This window comes from Rhamphochromis longiceps, linkage group LG22 (assembly GCF_057381845.1).
Source record: "Rhamphochromis longiceps isolate RC_006_pf linkage group LG22, R_longiceps_female_GT1.1, whole genome shotgun sequence".
In the NCBI taxonomy this organism is placed as follows: domain Eukaryota; kingdom Metazoa; phylum Chordata; class Actinopteri; order Cichliformes; family Cichlidae; genus Rhamphochromis; species Rhamphochromis longiceps.
The window spans coordinates 33,505,621-33,529,490 of record NC_140577.1 but is presented as its reverse complement, the minus strand read 5'-3'; the positions used below and the strand labels follow the sequence as shown (position 1 = coordinate 33,529,490).

The window sequence follows — 23,870 nt, the reverse complement described above, 5'->3', positions numbered from 1 at the left end:
TCCAGATATTTTTTTTTCCTTTATTGCCATTGTGCATGAACTTTGACACTACTGGTTACACAAAGAGGAGCTGATGAACACTCTGACCTGCCAGTGGTGTGCTCTGGTCATTGCTGGTTTTGTATCAGTTGATGGCTTTAACAACAAACTTCTTGCTGATTCAGCCTTCATGCTCAAAACCAAAGGAATGTGAGATGAGACATTTGTGTCAAAGAACGAAAAGACAACACCTTTTCTTTTTAATTTTTTTTCCTATTATTGCACACATCTAGGTTACCAATGCCAAGTATATGTGGAACATTGGGAAAGCTAAAATTCTTGGTAAGGTGCTGAAATGTCTTTAGAAACCACGACATTGAACCTCCTTAAAAGCCTTGTATATACAAAATAACGTATATACAAAAGGAGTGTCAATACAGGGATTCAACAAATACACCAGTTATCCAAAGAAATGATGAGTAAGATGAAAATGCACTGGTTATTTACACTTGGCCATGTTCATGTCTGTTTGTAACATTGCACAGAAAACATGAAATGCTATGGTATTGTAGTTTGGTGGTAGCATCAGGGTGCCTACAGCATCCCATAATAATAATAATAATAACAGTGAAAACGAGGCCGGCCAGTGTAATGCTTTCTCTATGCATCATACAGCAGAAGGCGCTCTTGTAGCTGCAACCAAAAGTCTGAGTACAGAAACAAAGATCAAACATAATTTAGGAATCAATCACCTCTCATGCTCATATCTCATGGAATGGATTTCATTAGAACAGTAAGTTTCGAAGCTTACCAGAGTGCAGAGTGGAGGGAAAGGTTGTACAAATATTCATTTTTAACTTGCACAAGAACTGCGTCATCCCAGACCAGGCGTCATGAATAGTGAAAATCAGACTTTGATCTGTCAGTCACAATTTACCTGGATTTATATATTTATTTACGCTTTTTTCTTAATTTTGGCCACCTGGGGGCAACAAAACAACTTACTCGTTAAGGGCAAAAGCTGCCTGTCACTGGCATGTTTTGTAGCTCTTGACATACACTTGGAAAGATTGTCAGAATTAGAACAATACAGACCCTGTGGGAACATGCTTACCTGCAGTCCATCAACACGCCAAAAGCATGCTGCTTCTGGAAAACAGTGCTATGCATAGGTCAGTTGCTGCTTGTTTGAAAGCTTGGATTGAACTATAAATGAAGATACTACAGAGCTCACTCAGAGGAAAAACTACTTTCCAGGTTTTGGGAGTCACTGTAGCGATCCAAAAGAATGCTGCTGTCACTTCTACAGAGCAATAAAAACAGTAAGGTCACGTAGCTCATGCCTGAAAAGGGCTGACGTCTTTTGGAAGTGATGCAATCAGCAACCCATAATCATTAAGAGATAGCTCCATACATTTAACACTGCCTCCATGTGGCGGCTGACAACTGGAACATCTCCAGAGCTCTGAATTCCCTATTTAGACATTCAGTAGATGTGGTCCACTATTTAAAGTTCTCTCTGTCTGGATCTGACAAACACAAGTCCAATAATCATTCTCTCCTGGTTTTATCCAGCTTTTTATCATCTCTGTGTCCTATGGAGTAGTGAGGTCTGTCACTTAACAGCAAGCTTGCTGTGTCAAACCTCCAGGCTTGACTGAATATATTCTAAGATGTGGAAAACTAAACTTTAAAAAATGTTGTGGTAACGCATCTGGGTTATAAATAAAAACAAGTTTATGCTGCTCACAATATTTTGGGTGGAAACCGCAATTACCCTTTGAGCAGCGGTCTAATCTGCCAATCCAGTGCCAGTTTTACGTCCTCAAAGTTTTATTTCCTCAAAGACAGGTTGCATTTGAACATTTTCCCTCATACTTTCACATAGTGTTACTGCATCCTCATTGCTTTTGCTCCACCATCAGCCAATCACATTATCATTAAGCTTAACAGGCAAGCTCAACCCCATCAGTACATCCACAACAACACATGGCAGAGGTCACAACAGCCTTCACTATTTGCAGCCATGAGCTCAGGTCTAGTCACTGAACAGAAAAGAGTGATTCGTATATTAATGAAAATGTGAGGGAATAAATGTCAGGGAATCTGTTCTGCTTTTTATGGACATACATTCCAAATTACCTGAGTATAGACTCCGATTGTGAAATACCTGAAGCAAGATCTGACACCGTGTAACCATTTGAGGCCATTTTCTCCTTTTCTTCCAACGTTTTCCTTGTTGCATTTAAGACAAAGCTCAACAACATGACCTGGACAGTGTAAACATCATCCTGTTCTTGTTGTCTTTCCTGTTCCATTTATAACACAGCCATAGAGTTTTAAACAAAGACTTTTCTTTCTTTTTATAGAGCTATATGTGGATATACATGTTTAAAGAGCTTATTCATACTGTGAATGTTGAAACAGAACACAACACATCATTTCATCAGAAATACACTACCAGCTTAAAATGCATGCCCCTCCCCGATCCATTGTGTTGCACTCCTCACTACGCCTGCATATGAACCCTTGAACTGTCAGGTCTCTTCCTGCCAACAGCAGCTCACTTATTATGCAGGACAGGAGGTTGAGGCAGCAAATCATATTGGTTGTGGTGGATATTCTGGACACTGTTGCTACGCCATGCAAAGATAGAAGGGCAACGGAGACAGTGGGCACAGAGAGACAGAGACCCCCTGGTGGAGCAGAAGGTGGTGTTGGTGAGAAAGTCAGTGGTGGTGCTCGATGGTTGCAAGTGTACATCCCAGAGACAGAGGCCAGCTCTGCTCAGGTCTAGCTGATGGCCGGGCTGTCTGTCTGGGACTCTGATGTCTCTGAGGGTGAGGCAGGCTCCTCTGGGGGATCATCTGTGCTGGTGCTCGTGGACACCTGAGTAGGGACACCATAGAATGACGTGGTTCCGTGTGGGTCAGAGCCAGAACCTGCTTCCCTGCTGTCCTCGTCTTCCTCGGGCTCTGATGCAAGGGTGAGTTGTAAAGAGCCAGGGAGTTTGACGGGACAGAAAGCTGAACCCGTTGGGATGAAATTCACTTTGTTTTTGTCAGGGCAGGAGAAGAGGGGTGCCGATGTGGACTGCCTGGAGCTGCACAAAAACATGTTCAGCGGAATTAAAGGGGGCAGCAGAGTACTGAGGAAATTCAGTATAAGTATCAAAGCATCTATACCTCATTTCCTCAAAAGCTTTAATCTTCTCACAGCCCTCTGGTGGTTCCCGCTTGAACATATAGCTGTTGTTGGGTTTGGGTGAGGAGGCAAACTTTGGCAGCGGTGAGCTGCTTCCATTGTCTGAAAACAGAAATATGATGCTTTTATCTTTTTTGGGATTGATTAGTAAAGACTATTCTCTGCAGTCATCTGCTCAAATGACACAGATCCACTGTGAATGCATATTTTATATAATAACTGATTAAAGTTTCGATTTCTACCAAAACTCCTGAGATATTATCACATTGGTGAGCAAATTCAAGTGTCTCCTCTCAACTTTTCAGGAGAACACAGATACTTACAGAATACAGTTCAAAGACATGTTAGGCTAATGGGTGATTCAAAATTCTCCATGGATGGTACATAAAGTGCTGAACGTGTATAAATTAAAACACTCTACACTGAATATAAAATTGCCTTTATATGTCTGAAACTCTTTGAGGGGTCAGTAAGAAAATAAAAGCACTGCATAAATATCGTTCCATTTCAAAGCACATATTTGCCCTTTTTGTGCCATGTCAATTTTGTACTGGTTTCTTTCAAAGATAATAAGATGAAAAGCAGATATTTCATAAAATCAACATTTCTTAAACGGGCACAAAGGACAAGATATATACAGGGTGGGCCATTTATATGGATACACTGTATAAATGGGAATGGTTGGTGATATTAAAGTCCTGTTTGTGGCACATTAGTATATGTGAGGGGGCAAACTCCTCAAGATGGGCGGTGACCATGGTGGCCATTTAGAAGTCGGCCATCTTGGATACAACTTTTGTTTTTTCAATAGGAAGAGGGCCATGTGACACATCAAACCTATTGGTAATGCCACAAGAAAAACAGTGGTGTGCTTGGTTTCAACGTAACTTTATTCTTTCATGAGTTATTTACAAGTTTCTCTTTGTTCACAGCCATTGACATGTCGAAGAGGTTAACACGTGAGGAGCGGATCGAAATCGTGTTTATATCTGGTGAACGCAGTAACCGGGTCATTGCAGAAGATTTCAATGCAAGACACCCTACGAGACCACCTATCTCCCATGCTACAGTTAGCAAACTGCTTGCTAAGTTTCGTGAAACTGGTTCAGTGTTGGATTTGCCACAATGTGGACGCAAGAAAACTGTCACTAATGAAGAAACATCAGTGGCTGTCCTAGCTTCATTCAGCAAGAGCCCACAGCGTAGCACTGGAGAGTGGCATTAGTCGAACATCCCTTCGGCGGATATTAGCTACTCACAAATGGCACCCTTACAAACTCCAGCTACTGCAGCATCTCAACGAGGATGACCCAGATCGGCGCACAGAATTTGCAGAATGGGCAAAACAAAAATTGGAACAGGACCCTCAGTTCACGCAGAAGATTTTGTTCAGTGATGAGGCAAACTTTTATGTGAATGGTGAAGTTAACAAACAAAACCACCGCTATTGGTCTGACACTAACCCACATTGGATGGATCCCTCCAAGACTGTTGGAACAACAAAAGTGATGGTTTGGTGTGGTATATGGGGAACAATGATAGTGGGTCCATTCATCATCAATGGAAACCTCAAGGCCACTGGATATTTGAAATTGCTATATGATGATGTGTTTCCTCTTTATGCACTGAAGCTGGCACGTTCCCTGAGTTTTTCCAGCAAGATGGTGCACCACCACATTATGGGTGCCAGGTCCGAGCATTCCTAGATGAACAGTTTCCTGGAAAGTGGATTGGTTGTCGTGGGCCAGTTGAATGGCCCCAAGGTCTCCCGATCTGACCCCCTTAGACTTTTATCTTTGGGGTCATCTGAAGGCAATTGTCTATGGTGTGAAGATACGAGATGTGCAGCACCTGAAACTACGGATACTGGATGCCTGTGCTGGCATTTCTCCTGCGGTGTTGCTATCAGTGTGTGAAGAGTGGGAGAAGAGGGTTGCATTGACAATCCAACCCAATGGGCAGCACATTGAACACATTTTATAAGTGGTGAGAAACGTGTAAATAACTCATGAAAGAATAAAGTTACGTTGAAACCAAGGACACCATTGTTGTTCTTGTGACATTACCAATAAGTTTGATGTGTCACATGGCCCTCTTCCTATTGAAAAAACAAAAGTTGTATCCAAGATGGCCGACTTCTAAATGGCCACCATGGTCACCACCCATCTTGAGGAGTTTGCCCCCTCACATATACTAATGTGCCACAAACAGGACTTTAATATCACCAACCATTCCCATGTTATTACGGTGTATCCATATAAATGGCCCACCCTGGAGATTTATTATTATTGTTATCCCTATTTGCTAAAAGTCAACCGAAGTATAATAAAGATTCTATGTGTGTGTCTGACTTATAAAATGTGTGACTTATCAAAAAAGTCTAACTGGGTATACTGTGATTGACAAAAACAGAGTTTTAAAGAGAAAAACAAGAAAGAAAGTATTCCTCTGTATTTTAATTAAAAGGGGGATTATTTTAAAATGAAGGCTCATGTGAGAATATGCTAAAGACAAATCTAATTTAATTACAATTACATAAACTAAATGAAACATGAAGTCAATTAGAAGCATATGTGACTTTGTTAAGAATTAAAAGATATGAGGTTCTTCCCTTTTGTCTTCTGCGAGATGAGCAGTTCAGAAGATGGGATCTTAAGAGGTCACAGCTGCAAATTCCAACGCTGGAGTGATCAACTGATGTCAAACTGTGAACCTGCAAATTGGTTTTGTATATTTTTGGCTTTTCCTCTGCTCAGTTTTTGCCACATTAGATGATTAATTCAGAAGGATTTTGGTTTACACCATACGGCCACTGAATGACAAGGGTATGCCGGTTTCCTGTTGGGTGGTTATCATCAACTCGGTATACAGAGATAAGTGCATCCATTTATTCGCTCCAACCATTCTCCTCAAAAGGATCAGAACATAATTAGCATTAGCTCAGACTATGTTAATTAGATAAATGCAATTCAGTTAATTTGATTATTATACACCGAACTGTACTTTTATTAAATTTTTGTTAAATTGTTTTAATAAAATATCTTGCAACTAAAGTCTAAATTGTGGACATTTACTTTTTAACTCCTTGTGAAACAGTAAAAGTAAAAACCTGAGTATAAAGTTCATTTCAGTGTAAATAGCTTTGACAGGTTGCTCCAACCCTTTTTTATTGTTCAATTTCAGGTAACAAACTATGTTATGGTGCTTGTGGGCTTGGCGGTAGTCAGATGTGGATTAGACGGTTCTGTGAATTGTACAGGGACAAGTACTGCTGCCTATTGCTGGGTTTTGATATGGATGAAGCTTTACTGTTTGAGGTGTTGCCTACTTGAGGCGATTTGTGATTTGGCACTATATAAATAAAATTGAATTGAACTGCAAAAAACTCCCCACTGCTGGACCGCGATTCATAAGTCTTGTCATCAGATATTGATGTTTCTTTCATATATAACACAAAAAAATTAGACAAATGCTTAATTCCCAACACAACTAACTATCCCTAAGATGCTCAACCCATGTTGCTGTCTGGATTATTGTTGAAGTCCTAAATTATCACCTTTAAAATGTTTGTGTTAATGACATGATGTACAGTAAGGCATGCACTGAGCGCAACACTAACTGAGAGACTGAACAAACGACATACTCAGTTCAAATCAGCACAGAAGACTTTTACAATACACAGGCATCTACCTGAAATGTATTTATTTAATCTATCGTCATTGATATTATTACACAACCTCCAAAACAAGAATGGTTTTAAAGGTGGAGGCAACTGATATTTTTTGTTCCTAATTTTTTTCTGTCTGTTTTGCAGTTGACTGGGGTCAGTGTCACTCCCGGTAGCATAAGGTAATATCTGGTGACATCTAGTGTCCAGCACTAGAACTGCCCTACTGGCATTTGTCGCAGAATATCAAAATTGGTAGGTCCACCACTGGTGCTCTGTGTTTTTCACAGATAAGAGCAGGTTCACCCTGAGCACATGTGACAGACATGCAAAGGTCTGGAGAAGCCACAGAATGTTCAATTCAATTCAATTTATATAGCGCCAAATCACAACATAAGTCGCCTCAAGGCGCTTCTGAATGTTGCCCGTAACAAAGTGACTGGTATGTCGGTGGGTCAGTGATGGTATGGGGCAGTATATGGATGGAGGGATGGATAAACCTTTACAGGCTTGGCAACAGCACTTTGACTGCTATTATATTGGGATGACATCTCTGGACCCATTTTCAGACCCTACATGCTAGTGCAGTTGGTTCTGGTGCATGACAATGTCCAGGCTCATGTGGTCAGAATATGCAGGTAGTTCCTGGAGGATGAAAGAATGGCTTCCATGCTCCGCTAACCTAAATGAAGAAGAAGACCACTGGGACATTATGTTTTGGTCCATCTGATGCCATCGAATTGCAGAACATCTCAGTCCAGAAACCCGGTGATGCCCTGGGTCATATCTGGGAGGAGATCCCCCCCAGAACACCATTTGTTGACTCATTAGGAGTATGCCCCCATGCATACAAGCACATGAAGGCCATACAAACTGCTGACAACAATTTGAGTTTCTGCAATGAAATTTCACCAAAATGGACTAGTGGCAGAGAATTTTGAATTCACGCCTCTATAGGTTTAAGTTTCCATTATCATCAAAAGATGTTACATAGCCAATATAGGCTATGGTCTACATTTGATTTACTCCATTCCTTTGCAATACTGTAGAGTTTTAGTGATCTCCTCCAGGATCTGGTCAGGATAGGAACAAATCCCTTGACCCCAGCAGCTACTTTTTGTGGACACTTCAGTAGGACCTTAGCGTTGCTTACCTTTATCTCGGTCATATAGTAGATCATCTGTGGAGTAAGGACTGCCATCATGTGATCCCAGTGGGCAGGCTGGCGAGGGGGATGGTGACAGGCTAGAGCAGCTGCTGGACCGGCCAGGAGCTGAGGGGGTCTGGGTGTCCACACTGCGGGTGCTGCTGCTGCGCTGCTGTGGAGGGAAAGGTGCTCGTCGCCCATCGGGAACCTCCAGGGACTGCAGAGAAAACAATATAAGATTCAAAGCTCAGTCAAGAGATGGCAGTGACACAAGTCACAGGTTTACTAAAATACCATGCTGAAAATGGAAACTGAGCCCCACCTTAAGTTCCTCCTTATCTCCATTGTCTTTAATGAAGACCTTCTCCAGCTCATGGTTGATGCCTTCCATGCTGCTGGGCACCCTGGAGATCGAGGGCTTTGGCACAGTGATGTTGGACAGTGGCATCTGGGCAGACTTCGACATGGAAAACTGCTGCAGCGAGCACACAAACAAACACACACACACACACACACACACACGAACCTTCTTGAGGCACACACACTACTTCAGCTTCACTATAGCCACTTCTCAGCTCCGTAATGTCTCTTTTCCACTAGTACCTACTTGGCTCGACTTAATTCAATTTTGGGGTTTTGTATTAGGTGGGATTACCTGGTACCAGGTACTGTCTGAATAACGGTTCAGCCAGGGTTCCAAGCAAGCAACCCATTTATGAAACCCGGCAACAGGGGAAATGGCTGTACAAAACCCAACACCACAGTCCCTCTATATCAGGGGTTCTTAACCTTTGTTACCTCGGGGCCCAACTTTTCCACCACAAAGTGGCTCGGGGCCCACTCAGATATTAACACTGTATTGAATAAACTGATGTTGCTCATCAATTTATTCAGTACAGGTGATTTATATTTAATAACTAAATCAAATGTACTTGATTTTAACAGCTAAAACCTTGTAAAATAAACATGATGATGCAATGCAAGAATCACAAAGACATTTATTTATTATGTGCAAGTGAACCTGCACATAAAACAAAATGCCAAACAGGTTAACAATACATGGAACAAATCAAACTTCAAGTAGAAATTGAAAGATTCAAGTCAGGCTTAATAACACAAAAATAATGAATAATTCAATTTTACTCCAGCAAAAGAGACCAGGACAAAATGGGAAAATAGAAATCGGATAAATAATGTCTTGATAAAATAAATACATTCAAAATAATTTTCTAATTAAACGAATAAATAAACAGTTTTAAAACTTAAAGTGCAAATGAAAACAGGGCTCGCAAAATCGCTAGCCCCGGGACGTCGGGCTAGCGATTTTTCCAGTCGGGCTACCAAAATCTATCTCTGCCCTGCCCGTCCGGCTATCGTAGGAAGGAAAAATATATGTCAATGCTTTTGCATTCTTTCGGAAATGTAGCTGGGTAATTATGTCATTGGCATCAGTGAGCCACTGTCAATATGTGACATATTGAAATCGCGTTTGAATTTGCGCTTGTTTTTTTGCTTTCACTTTGCAATCGTGTGAACTGTGTATAGAGAGCGACAGCACTGATTGGTGAGTGATGATAATTTGTGCACCAATTCCTCTGACATCGTCTTATTAATTGTTAGCTTACTATGCAAACATGACAAGTGAAATCTCCCGCAGCTTAAACATGTGAGAGGTTGATCGCGCAGAGAATCGCTGAGCTTATGTGAGTGCGTGTGTAAAAGCAGCAGGATATATATTTTAGTTCTGCTGAGCCAAATAAGACAGGTCAGGGTGAAGAAGTGACAGCCAAAGAAAAGCTTACCACAAAACGGAGAAGTTATGACAAATCAGACTATAAGGCAAAAAGAAAGTGCAGCTTTATGGTTTCATGGACAAAATAATTTCTGTGGCTGCAATATGACGAGCTAAATAACCAGGGCTGCACATAAGTGGTCCGCAGGTGCGCATTCGCTGTCAAAATAAAAAACACGCACAAGATAAGTTTTTCTGGAGGAGGACAGACATTTGTTTAGAACTCTTAAAGATGTCGAAGAAGCTCCTTTAAGCAATTACTTTGGTGTTCCTCCACCTCCAAAGAAATGTCAGAAGGAGTCCGAACTACAAAAGAAGCGCGTATTCTCGGAAAAGTGGTTGCAGGAGGTGAGCTGGCTTCAAACAAATAATGAACGCACAGAGATGTGGTGCAGAATGTGCCGTGAAAATCCCACTCTAGCGGACAAAAACACTGCTTTTTATATGGACGCAAACGCGCGTTGCAACTTCTTATCTGGTGCGTCTTTTATTTTGACAGCGAATGCGTACCTGCGGACCACTTATGTGCACCCGTGTAAATAACATAATGTTCTGCCGGGTGTGTTGTTGGTTTTCCCTTGATTTCTGAGTCGACAAGCGCCTTTGTTACTGGGACCAGTAATTTTAAGAAAGGCCCCCATTAGAACCCATGAGAAATGCAAGAAATGCATTATTGCTCAGTCTGCAGTATCTTTCCCGGAACAAACACCAATTGAAAATAACATACTAAAAATAAACCTGAAAGATCTGTTTAGAACAGCGTACTATGTTGCAAAGAGTGAACTACCACTGGCAAAATTTAGCAGTCTTTGCAAACTTCAAAAAGCAAATGTCCTAGATCTTGGTTCCACTTGCCTCTTACCCGTGACTTCAGTGCAAATTTCAAATTCAGGATCTGACACAGACTGATTCATGTCCTACACAGTTCTTACAAGTTCATAGAAATTTCTGTTCAATTAGAACCAAGTATTTGAGTTGATGATTGTAATTTTTATACAATGTTGTAATTTGTGTTTCAACAATTTTTTGATTAATGTTTTGTTTCCTTTACAATATTATACTTTAATGTATAATATTGTAAAGGAAACAAAACAGGAAACAAAACGTCAATCAAAAATTTGCTCTCTTTTTTTATTCGGGCTACTTAAATTTATTTTGGGCTACCAAAAACTGAAGAGTCCCTGCCCGAAGGGCTACCAGGGATTTTGAAATTTTGCGAGCCCTAGAAAATATAGCCTTATGCCTATGAGTGAATCTGAAAGTTGCTTCAGCAGTAAACCTTTTTTTCCATTGGCAGAACCAGAAGTTGCTCTTTATATTTGAGACAAATGAACAACAACAAACAGTCACAACAGCCCATTTTTATGTTCACCTCTTAATGAGACACTAGAGCCTGCCTCTGAGACCTAATCAGATCCAGTCTGGGTGGAATAGGGGAAAGGCTCACTCTCAGAGCAACACTGGAAGCTACTCTGAGTTCGTTTTGGGCTTTGGTCTTGGTTGTGGCCAAGCTGTGGGAAGCTGTACTGTAATTGAGGTCTATATGACAAACACCCAGAGACTGAGCAGTAGGTATAGCAATGACTTGACATTCTCCATTGTTGTGTTGCATATAGCAAAAGACACAAATGATACAAATAATGTCACTGGACTTTTGGCCACATTGCTAGAATAACCCCAAGCACACTGAGGTAATGGAAAACGGCTGAAACAGAGTGAAGTCGAGTCGAGTTGAGCCGAGCAGGGCTTTCGTACCCTTTCCAACAATACCTACTCAATTTGGCTCATTTTCTATTACAATCAAGTACCACCTAATGTGCGTGGGGTCATTATAGCAACGCAGCCAAATGTCCTGTTACATCATTTGTATGTGACACAGATGACAAAATAAAAGCAGGATGTCGAGGCAATGACATTGGTGTTGCTTGGTCTGTGGTTTTTTGTCAGCCTCAGGGACCACAGTGTTGTTTGTTGTGCAGCCATTTGTCTTGTTGTCTGGCGGTTTTGATTTTCGTGAAGGTGAGTGATGCCACTGACTAGCCAATCGGTGGCATGCAGTCTGACAAGGTCACATTTGCGGATATGTTTCACTTGTCTTTATGTACATTTTAACTTCTTTATTTTTTACATTCATTTAATGTATGGCCATTACAGGACACTTTGCTCTTAAAATCAAAGTCTGCTTGACAAGGTTATCAGAGATACCTGAGAGTGGATGACTGAGGTGAAGATGGCTGATGGTACTAGTCAGGGCAGGGTGCTGATGCTGTAATGTACTTGGAAGAGTCAGCCTTTACTGAGGGGTTCTTCTTTACTGTGCTGGAGCTTTGCACTCTGCTGGAATTACAAAGGAAAACACAAGAAGCTGTGAGAGCAGACACCATGAAATGGTGACATACAACAGTCACAAATTTGAACACGATGTGACCTTGCACAGTAGTTACAGACTGAAACCACACAGCCAGACAAATCTCTTTACATTCACCTCAGTCAGCCACTCATCACTTCCCTTTCTGTAGTGAGCAAAGCTCCAAAATGAAGTAATGGAATATGCCAGCACTAGTCCACCAAGTAGAGCAGGGCGATATGGCCAAAAATATTTATCACAATATATATTTGAAAATATACGATAACGATATAACTGAACTTGTACTTGTGAGCATGCATTTTCTTCAGCATTGGAGTCCTGCGTGGTGCGCGTGGCTCAGTGCTTTACTTGTTGTTTGCTTTGAAACAATTGTACCTGCTAATTCCAGGTCTTTCTGTCTCTCTCCACAACTGTTCCTTGGCTCTTGGACAACTCCTTTGACCATTTTTTTCACTCCTCTGTCTGAAACCTTGCAAGGAGCATCAAGTCGTGTTCAGTTTATCATAAAATGATGTTCTTTCCACTTCTGGATTATGATCCCAACAGCCCTTACTGGAACGGTCAGTATTTTAAAAATTCCTGTGCAGAAGATGTCATCAATATATTTTGAAACAATAAGGCTGTGAGAGTTGGGCAGGGCGATATGGCCAAAAATATATATCATGATATAGATTTGAAAATTTGCGATAACGATATAACTGACGATATAATTTCTGCGAGACAAAATACAACTCCACAACATTACTAGTGCAAAAAAACATCCATTTATTTTCACTTAAACAAGCAGCTGTTTATTATGTACATTAAACCTATATAAACATTTAACAGCGCAAATGCAAATTCCTTGCTGAAAGTTTAACCAAAAGGCATTTCCAGTAGAAATGGGCTGACATATCCTGAGCATAACCATGTATAATATCCACTGAAGTTAAAAAAAGGTGCTTTGCAACATTAAACTGCAGTGTGCAGTACGTATTTTTCGGACCATAAGGTGCACGGGATTATAAGGCACATTAAGCGAAACAAAACAGTCAGATAAATCAAACTTTATTAAACTCATTCTTCTTGCTTCCTCCACTTCTGTACCATTGATTCATTAATGCTGTATTCTATCACAGCTGCTATTCCCATGTTGTTGCAGTATATTAATGACTAAACTTTTATTGTGGATGGATTTTCTCAGTTGTTCTCCTGACTGAAGTTTGGTCCGTTTACAGCATCCTGCCATGCGATTGCATTTGTCTCTAACCACCAGGAACCTTCACGTTAACTTTTATTGAGTGGAAACGTGTTAGCGTTCATCCTGCAGCTTCACTGTTTATGTTATGCTAACATAGCTGTGTCACTAGCGATCACGTAGCACATCATTATATACCAGCTAGCCCAACTTCAGTAACCCTACAAACGTCACTGCTGTTTAGTTCTCCGTCTTCATTTATGTTGGATGTGATAGCAGAGCTGTACGCTTGAATTTTTTCAGAAATCTCTCAGTCAGAACGTGCTATAGAGATTGAAAATGTGACGTCATTCTGGGGTAAAACCGCAAAGGATTCTGGGAATGCGTGGCAAGCGGTACTAGCACACGCAGGCTTTCACATGAAAACAGTCACTCAGCGATAAAAAGAAACACAAAAAATGGCAAGAAGCTGTTGTATTATTAACTGCAATAGCCGGTCGCATGACAGCCACGGGAAGCCGACGGGTAAAGAGATCGGTTGTTATCGGATTACGTCGCGGAAGAAAAATTGTTTAAGCCGTGTTTCTGAAGTAACAAAGAGCCGACGGATGGCCTGGATTGCAGCCATTCGAAGACCAAATATAACGTTCCAGAACACTCCAGCTCACATGTTAGTCTGCTCCAAGCATTTCCACAAAGGTAAGTCTTCTAGTAGTTATTACGTAGTTTATCATAACATAATTGTTGATGTAGGTTACAAATAAGTCTTATATTGATTTGAATTGAATTCGTTGCGCTATGCTGCTTTGTTCACGGTGGCTTTGCGGGCTAATGTTTGTTGTGTTTTGTAGGAAAACCAGCCTACAAAATGGTGGAATGCGATCCAGACTAGGCCGCCCTCTATCAACCTGGGTCATACCGAGTTTAAAGCTGCTACCACAGCCAGATTTGATCGGTTAAGAGAGAGAGCGATATCAAAACAGCCACAAAAAGTCCCGCATGTATGTGCCCAAGTGTTGTACTGAAGCAAGCAAGTGATGAATAACTGTTTTCCAGTATGTTGCTTTGCTATTTTTTTTTTTTGCATTGTTGGTTTTTTACCGAAGCAGGTGATAAAGCATAATCAAATACAATTTTGCCTCTTTCTTGTAAGATTCTATAATAGAATGAAACAATAATGCCAGTTATAAGTAAAGACAATAAATTGAATGAATTACAAAACACTCATTTTACTTCTATTAGATCTGAAAATGTTGTGTAACACTACAACCTGAAATGACAAATAGATTGCGTTAGCCTGTACAGGAGATAAAGGAAAAAAAATTAACAACAGCGGTGAAATGGAACAGTCCAAATCACCAAAGTAAACTGGACCTGGGCTTGTTGCAGGGATCTAAAGTTACTAAACATTTTGTGAGTGTATGAACTCACACTTATGACCATATAATAATAAATATGTGCGTGATGAAAGTTGGGCAGCACGCTAACGTCCTTACTACACTCTGTATGCTCGTATGGGTCTGACCCTTTCACGCCTTTGATTTTTTTCCTCGTCCTTTTTTTTGCCTTTTCGTCAAGTCTGTCTTTGTACGGCCCTGCTGTGTTCTCCGTCGTTTTGTACATCACTGTTTTTGGGGCAAATAAAATGCAAGTAGGGATTAAAACCGCAGAATTAATGATTACCGGTGCTGGAAATACTAGCACTTGATGCAGTGTTTTGATTTTGTTGCCACGGGTACCCACAAAGCAATGCGCGAAAGTCACATGGTCTGTCAATCTCTATATCATGCTTAGGTAACAAGCAAAACTAGCGAGCTAACTTCCGCTAACTTCTAACTCTGTTAAATGTAATAAATTCTGTTTTCATGGATGCCTGGATGTCAAACTTCATAGTTACACCTGGTAAAGCAGCAATGCTGATCGTTTTATTAAAGATGAAAGAATTTAGACAGTTTGTAACTCTCAGTGATGCTGCAGTGTTCATTTGACTTTGGGATCTGAAGAAGATGGAGTTTAGGACCCAGATTACTTCCAGATTTACGAGCACCTTAGTCCAACAAATACGGTAATAATGACGGCCCCTTGCATGTTCTACAAAAAAAATGTGCTTTGGTGGGTATCTGACGGACAAACACCAAACCAGTTCCACATCACTGAAGCTGCGCCATTTTTACAAACCAATTCTGGTTCATCCGTTTCACTCAACGATCCGCTTTCCCCCTTCTCATTCTCCGTTGCCGCCATGCTTTTTCGGACATGTGCGTATGAAAACAAATGCACTGCGCATGCGCGTTTTACCCATATTCTATCGCGATATTTCATTTTCTTATCGTTGCCTAACATTCTACCGGTATTACCGTGAATGGTATAATATGGCCCAGCCCTACCACCAAGTCATATAATTCAGTATCAGATGGATTAGTAGTCTAACGTGTGATAATTTTATCAGAAATCAGCTTCTATAGAAAGCTAAACTTCAACAGACTTACCCCACAGTAGGGCTGCTCAATTAATCGAATTTTAATCTCGATTACGATCTGGGCTTTCAACGATCATTAAAAATGACGGAGCCGATTATTAGCACCTCCCTCGTGCTTTACTCTCGCGCTGCTCCGTGTGGCAAATCGAGCGCACCTCTCTGCATTTCGAATACGCGTCACAACAATTAAGAGGACCCGAGGGAAGCTCGGAAAGCTAAGCAGAAGTTATTTGGAGAGGAGAGTGACTGCTGTTGGTTGAAAAGAGAGGTAAAAAAACTTCAGTGGTGTGGAAACATTATGGGTTCAGTCAGACGTGGATCAAGTAGACACAGTGTGTAAACTTTGCTACGGTGTCGTAGCTGCACCACAGAGCAACACTGCAAAGTTCACTAAACATAGATGTTTACATTTTTCATTTATTTTTTATATTGCAAACATTTGCACTGTTATCAGTATTTGCACACTATTTTATATTATTTTTTGACAATCTTTAAAGTCATTATTCAACACATTGTTATTGTTAAATAAATATCGTCAAATAATCGAGATCTCAATTTCAGTGAAAATAATCGTGATTATCATTTTTGCCATAATCGAGCAGCCCTACCCCACAGTCAGTCATACTAAAGTAATTAATCAGAGATTAAACAATTAAATGACAGAAAAGTTTCTGCTTTTCAATTACAATAGACTCTTTTCCAATGAGCAACTCGAAATTTTTCTGAAATGTTGCACATTTATTCCTTACCATTTAAACTCAAAGAGTTGTGCTGACAGATTTCTTTTTGACAGAAAGGGCAGTTACACTGGTTCAACCAATTTAAGATTAAAGTGGGTTGTATGTAGCCAACAATGTAAAATGAGTTTGATATTCCTGGTTTAGAGACTATATGACAGTGAGTCTTCTCTCGTGAATAGCTTTTTAAAAAGGGCAACAAGGGTTGTAGACATTTGTGATTTGCTCAATTTCAGCTTCATATTAAAGCTTATAGCTGATAGTTCTGCCTATCAAAGTAAGGACCATTTCCTTTCAAGCGTTTAGTATCATACCTCTTTGAACTCGTCAGCACTGCCTCAGGATGCAGAGCAAATTGAATGGTCTTCTTTCTTTCGCGTTTCGTCACTCCAACATCCAGGTGTCTGAACACAGCAGCAGATTAATAGCTGTTAACTTAAAACTGTTTTCCCTACAACACCTCAATGAGTGTGTGTTATGAAATTGTTCTGACTAGCAATAACTCTCAACATCTTAGTCAAGACGTGGAATAAATAAGTAAACCTGCCTTTTCCTAAACCATAATGAATTTATCTCTTCTGGGGATAACAGATTCATAGAATATATGAAGTGTGTGGGCTCACCTGTGTGGATTTATCTTTCATATAAGATGAGTAGTGCACATGTGGATCTCAAGATCACCGTCCAGTTATAGTGTCCAGAGAGTAAGTCCACAGAATAAAACCTAATCTCAAAATAAAAAAAATTCATTAAAATCTCTGTAAAACATTAAAATGATATTACAGATGATTATTTGCTATCCATATTTGTTCCACTGTGCAACATGAGTTGCATTATAGTATGAAGACTTCTTGTATCTGTGCTTGCAGAGGAATTATCCATGATGCCAGAGGTAATTACATGGTCACAGCTGCTCCAAGACAAACAAATCAAATCAAACTAAAAAAAAATGTTAAAATACATTTCAATACAGGAAACAAATGGTAAATCGTCTGTATTTGTATAGCACTTTTCTAGTCCCTAAGGACCCCAAAGCGCTTTACACATCCAGTCATCCACACATTCACACACTGGTGATGGCAGCTACATTGTAGCCACCCTGGGGCGCACTGACAGAGGCGAGGCTGCCGGACGCTGGCGCCACCGGGCCCTCTGACCACCACCAGTAGGCAACGGGGGTGAAATGTCTTGCCCAAGGACACAACGACCGAGACTGTCCGAGCTGGGGCTCGAACCGGCAACCTTCCGATTACAAGGCGAACTCCCAATTCTTGAGCCACGATCGCCCTTTACAAATTTTAACAAATCACCGGGCCTTCATCAATGTGCTCCAACCCATTTAGGCTAAAGTTAGTCAGCCTTCAATTTTTTCTCTGAATTAAACACAGAAGTGTTAAAGAAACAACAAAGTTTCTTACTAAGAAACAAAGTATCAGTGTAATTTGATGAATGCAAGCCAAACAAGCCAGGTGCATCACAAGTAGGGCTGGGCGATATGGCCTAAAATCCATATCGGGATATAATTTAAACCATGTGCGGTAACGATATATATCGTGATATATTATTTTCTTCTGTATAACGTATTTTCCACACTTAAAATCCTTTAATTTTCACAAAAATCGTGAGTGTGCCTTATGTATGAATTCTGGTTGTGCTTACTGACCTCGAACCGATTTTGGCAGAAATCTGTTAAAAAATGTTTTAGTACAACTTTGGTAAGCTGCACTGCTTGATGGATTGTCAGAGCATTACGGCTGCCGTAGTGAGGAGCTTCGCGGAGTAAACTGAGTCCAAAACTCCGTCCGCTTCAGGTCCCAAAGTCAAACGAACACAGAGTTAAAAACGGTCTAAATTCTTTCATCTTTAATAAAATCATCAGCGTTGCTGCTTTACCAGGTGTAACAATTAAGTTTAACATCCAGGCATCCATGAAAACAGAATGTATTAAATTTAACTGAGTTAGAAGTTAACAGGAAGTTAGCTCGCTAGTTTCCACCTAAACATGACATACCATGTTCTGACTGAGAGATTTTTGAAACTAATTAAAACGTACAGCTCTGCTACCACTTCCAATATAAATGAAGACAGAAAACTAAATAGCAGTGGCGTTTGCAGGGTTACTGAGGTATATAATGTTGTGCTACGTGATTGCTAGCGACACAGCTATGTTAGCATAACATTAGCACAGTGAAGCTGGAGGATGAACGCCAATTTTTTTTTCCACTCGATAAAAGTTAACGTGAGGGATTTTATTTTATTAAATTACAAGCCTTTTTTTTTTTCATTTTTTGGTTACACAACCACCCATCACTACTCATGACAGCCTATGCTGCTGCAAATGTATAAACATACTGGGAAAACTATTAAGGTACTTGACGTTTTTTTGTTGCAACTGTGTGGTACCTAAATGAGATGTGGGCTACTGCTGACACTGTCATCTCATGTGAGGGCCACTTTAGCATTCAAGTAGTAAAAAAAACACAAACAAACAAGAAAACACCCACAAATATTTCTGAAGATGTAATGTTTTGTTTGTTTTTTTTAAATTTCAAATATTGTATAACAAGACAAAACAGAAAACGTGAATGCAAATGTTTTTCTCACTCTTAACTGAAGCCTTTCATTAAACTACCAAATAAACACATTGGTCCTCTCTTTCTGACAAGTGGCAGCACTTCTGCTATAACTGTGTTCGTATTTAACAAAATAAAAATGCAGACATAAGTGTACACATTAGTTTTTGACTCTCTCACTGAAGTTTGAGACCCCTGGTCTAGAGCGACTCATTTTCAGTTATACTTTCTACCAGTAGCAGAGCACTTTATTTTCAGTTGCTTATGTGAGCGAAGACCCTGGAACTTACTGTTAAGTTGCAGGGGAAGTTGCAGAGTTTAATCATCCATCCATTCTCTTCCGTTTATCCTTATCAGGGTCATGGGGGGCTGGAGCCTATCCCAGCCACAGGTCGCCAGCCTGATGCAGGGCTAACACAGAGAGAAAGACAACCATTCATGCTGACATTCACACCCATGTTCAATTTATATTCACCAAATAACCTAACCTGTCTAACGCCATGTCTTTGGGAGGAAACCAGAGTACCTGAAGAGAAGCCACACAAACACAGAAGGAACGTACAGTCTCCACACGGCCAGGTGGCGGAGTTGAACTCAGGACCTTCTTGCTGTAAAGCAACAGTGCTAATCACTGTGCCACTGTGAGTTTCTTTTATTTCCATTGAACAAAAGTTGATTTTTATTTGTATGTTTTCATAGCTCTTAGAAATAAAAACAGAACTGGCAAAAAATAAAAAATAAAATAAAAAATTGCAATTGGTACATCTCCCGCTATAGTGAATGCCAACTTTAAGTCATTAAATGTATGTTGAATGTTAAAGCATTATTTATGACATTACAAATATTTGTAATACATACAATAATATTTAATATCTCCCATGCAGCTTGTATTATTGTTAAATATGAAGGTAGGAATTTAATGAGAAATCCAACCCAATAATCTTCGTCTTTGGCTCCTCCTGCTGGAGCATTGAACCAATGTCATTAACCGGGAGAAAGTAAGCAAAAAACAAAAACCTTATAAAGTAAGAAAACTTAACTTCATATTTATTACCACAACAAATAGATATATTTGCTCAGTCATAAACTTCTACTACAGTGGGGCAAAAAAGTATTTAGTCAGCCACCGATTGTGCAAGTTCCCCCACCTAAAATGATGACAGAGGTCAGTAATTTGCACCAGAGGTACACTTCAACTGTGAGAGACAGAATGTGAAAAAAAATCCATGAATTCACATGGTAGGATTTGTAAAGAATTTATTCGTAAATTAGGGTGGAAAATAAGTATTTGGTCACCTCAAACAAGGAAAATCTCTGGCTCTCACAGACCTGTAACGTCTTCTGTAAGAAGCTTTTCTGTCCCCCACTCGTTACCTGTATGAATGGCACCTGTTTGAACTCATCATCTGTATAAAAGACACCTGTCCACAGCCTCAAACAGTCAGACTCCAAACTCCGCCATGGCCAAGACCAAAGAGCTTTCGAAGGACACCAGGAAAAGTATTGTAGACCTGCACCAGACTGGGAAGAGTGAATCTACAATAGGCAAGCCGCTTGGTGTGAAAAAATCAACTGTGGGAGCAATCATCAGAAAATGGAAGACATACAAGACCACTGATAATCTCCCACGATCTGGGGCTCCACGCAAGATCTCATCCCGTGGGGTCAAAATGATCATGAGAACGGTGAGCAAAGATCCCAGAACCACACGGGGGGACCTGGTGAATGACCTGCAGAGAGCTGGGACCAAAGTAACAAAGGTCACCATCAGTAACACACTACAACGGCAGGGAATCAAATCCCGCAGTGCCAGACGTGTTCCGCTGCTGAAGCCAGTGCATGTCCAGGCCCGTCTGAAATTTGCCAGAGAGCACATGGATGATACAGCAGAGGATTGGGAGAATGTCATGTGGTCAGATGAAACCAAAGTAAAACTTTTTGGTATAAACTCAACTCGTCGTGTTTGGAGGAAGAAGAATACTGAGTTGCATCCCAAGAACACCATACCTACTGTGAAGCATGGGGGTGGAAACATCATGCTATGGGGCTGTTTTTCTGCCAAGGGGACAGGACGACTGATCCGTGTTAAGGACAGAATGAATGGGGCCATGTATCGTGAGATTTTGAGCCAAAACCTCCTTCCATCAGTGAGAACTTTGAAGATGAAACGAGGCTGGGTCTTCCAACATGACAATGATCCAAAACACACCGCCCGGGCAACAAAGGAGTGGCTCCGTAAGAAGCATTTGAAAGTCCTGGAGTGGCCTAGCCAGTCTCCAGACCTCAACCCCATAGAAAATCTGTGGCGGGAGTTGAAAGTCCGTGTTGCTCGGCGACAGCCCCAAAACATCACTGTTCTCGAGAAGATCTGCATGGAGGAATGGGCCGAAATACCAGCTACTGTGTGTGCAAACCTGGTAAAGACCTATAGTAAACGTTTGACCTCTGTTATTGCCAATAAAGGTTATGTTACAAAGTATTGAGTTGTATTTTTGTTATTGACCAAATACTTATTTTTCACCCTGATTTACGAATAAATTCTTTACAAATCCTACCATGTGGATTCATGGATTTTTTTTTCACATTCTGTCTCTCACAGTTGAAGTGTACCTCTGGTGCAAATTACTGACCTCTGTCATCATTTTAGGTGGGGGAACTTGCACAATCGGTGGCTGACTAAATACTTTTTTGCCCCACTGTATGTGTCACTGCAACGACTTGAGCAGCTCATGTTTCCTGGTTTAGCTGTTGGGCTGGCTGTTTGTTGTTTGGGGTCAGGAAAACTGTCACTTTAATGTTGCAGATTCTTCTGTAGACTTTTAAGGTTTTTATTCATCATCCTTTGAGTACCAAGTCTCTTTGTTATCACATCTAACTATTGAAGTTTCTCAGGTGACATCATGCACACATTGCTCAAGAGTTGTCTGCCATAGTAGATATGAAAAATGTGTAATGCTCAATTCGTTAGGTAAAATTAGCTGCACAGACGCTGTCACACCAAAAACCTCATGATTGCCTTAGTAAGATTGCAGTTGCCTGTAGCCTACGTGGAAGACACCGACTTGTCTACAAAAACTTGTGAAGTAGGGCTGGGCCATTTCATACCGTTCACGGTAATACCGGTATAATGTTGGGCAACGATAAGAAAATGAAATTCCGCGATAGAATATGGGTAAAACGCTCATGCGCAGTGCCTTTGTTTTCATACGCACATGGTGGAAAAAGCATGGCGGAGACGGAGAATGAGAAGGGCGAAAGCGGATCGTCAAATGAAACGGATGAAGTGGAACTGGTTTGTAAAAATGCTGCAACTTCAGTGGTGTGGAACTGGTTTAGCTTTCGTCCGTCAGATACACAACAAAGCACTATTTTTGGTAGAGCATGCTAGCGGGCCGTCGTTATTACCGTGTTTTTTGGAAAATACGGCATACTTAAAATCAACCCCTTGATTTTTCTGAAAATTGACAGAGCCCCTTATAATCCCGTGTGCCTTATGTATGAACTCTGGTTGTGTTTACTGACCTCGAAATGATTTTATGTACACGGCGCTCGCAAATCTGTCAAATGTTGTAGTACGACTTTGCTAAGCTACGAACCCGCGCCGCGGCAACATAATGTTACCGTATTGTGTGTGTATAACCTCTTTTTAAGTTTTGTGGATATTATACATGGTTATGCTGAGGATATGTCGGCCAGTTTCCACTGGAAATGCTTTTTGGTTAAACTGTCAGCAAAGAATTTGCATTTGCACTGTTACATTTTTATATAACTTTAATGCACATAAAAAAAAAAAAAAAAAAAAAAAAAACAGCTGCTTGTTTAAGTGAAAATACATTGATGTTTGTTTGCTTGTTTGTTTTTTTGCACTAATAAAGTTGTGGAGTTGTAAAGTATTTTGTCTAGTGTCAATAATATCATCAGTTATATCGTAATTGCAAATTTTCAAATGTATATCGTGATAAATATTTTTGGTCATATCGCCCTGCTCTATTGCGAAGTACCAACAGTAGTAAAACCTTAACAAGTGCAATAGAACCTGAAAGAGAATGTTTGATGAAAAATATCAGTGACTCGCACAATATGCTAGAGACCAATGACAAGGAGAGTTTTACGAACCGATCAGCCAAAACTGCAAAAATCTCTTTCTCTAGGAATCTAGATCAGTGGTCCCCAACCCCCGGGGCATGGACAAGTACCGGGCCGGGAGAGTTCAGGCTCGGATGTCAAATTTATGGTTTTCAGGGTTTTTATCGTTAACTCTGTTTCCCTGGGTCTTTTCCCGTGTTGTAGTTGTGCGTCTTATTTTGAAAGCAATATTTACACGTTACCATAGCAACCAGAGAGCATTAAGGGGCAGAGATGAGGATGTTACTCTTAATGTTGTTGGCGCATTTCAGGAGGACGCTGCTAATAAAGTTACACAATTACACAGTGAATTTGCGTTTATTATTATATTTACAAAATACCACAGTTTTTGTCTTGGTCATATCATTTTATTTTGTTGTATTTATCCGCCACACCTTAAAGGCTGGTCTGTGAAAATATTGTCTGAAATTAAACTGGGCCATGGTGCAAAAAAGGTTGGACCGCTGATCAAGATCATGTGTTCATGTCAGTCAAGTCTTCACTCAACTATAAGAAAATGGTGAAAATAAATTAATGGCTATGCAATACGCAATAACTTTTTTGTACTCTAAAATGGCTTATGACGTTTGAACTAAAGCAGACTGTTCAGTTCAGTTGTCAT

General features: G+C 40.4%; 1 protein-coding gene across 6 annotated transcripts; it reads right to left on the bottom strand.

Annotated features, from left to right (window-relative positions):
- glcci1a (glucocorticoid induced 1a) lies at positions 1-19,534 on the bottom strand. Of its 6 annotated transcripts, none has more exons than XM_085397078.1 (7): positions 19,414-19,534; positions 17,174-17,279; positions 16,865-16,954; positions 8,320-8,472; positions 8,004-8,214; positions 3,165-3,285; positions 1-3,082 (listed from the first exon to the last, which is right to left on the bottom strand). In XM_085397078.1, the coding sequence occupies exons 4-7, from the start codon at positions 8,461-8,463 to the stop codon at positions 2,773-2,775; spliced, it is 786 nt and encodes a 261-aa protein (XP_085253204.1). In that variant the 5' UTR covers positions 8,464-8,472; positions 16,865-16,954; positions 17,174-17,279; positions 19,414-19,534; the 3' UTR covers positions 1-2,772. The 6 variants fall into 6 exon arrangements, with proteins under 6 accessions (XP_085253204.1, XP_085253205.1, XP_085253201.1 ...); XM_085397079.1 differs by having other exon boundaries at positions 8,320-8,469; XM_085397075.1 differs by lacking the exons at positions 16,865-16,954; positions 17,174-17,279 and adding an exon at positions 11,995-12,126.
- Between the last annotated feature and the right edge of the window lie 4,336 nt (positions 19,535-23,870).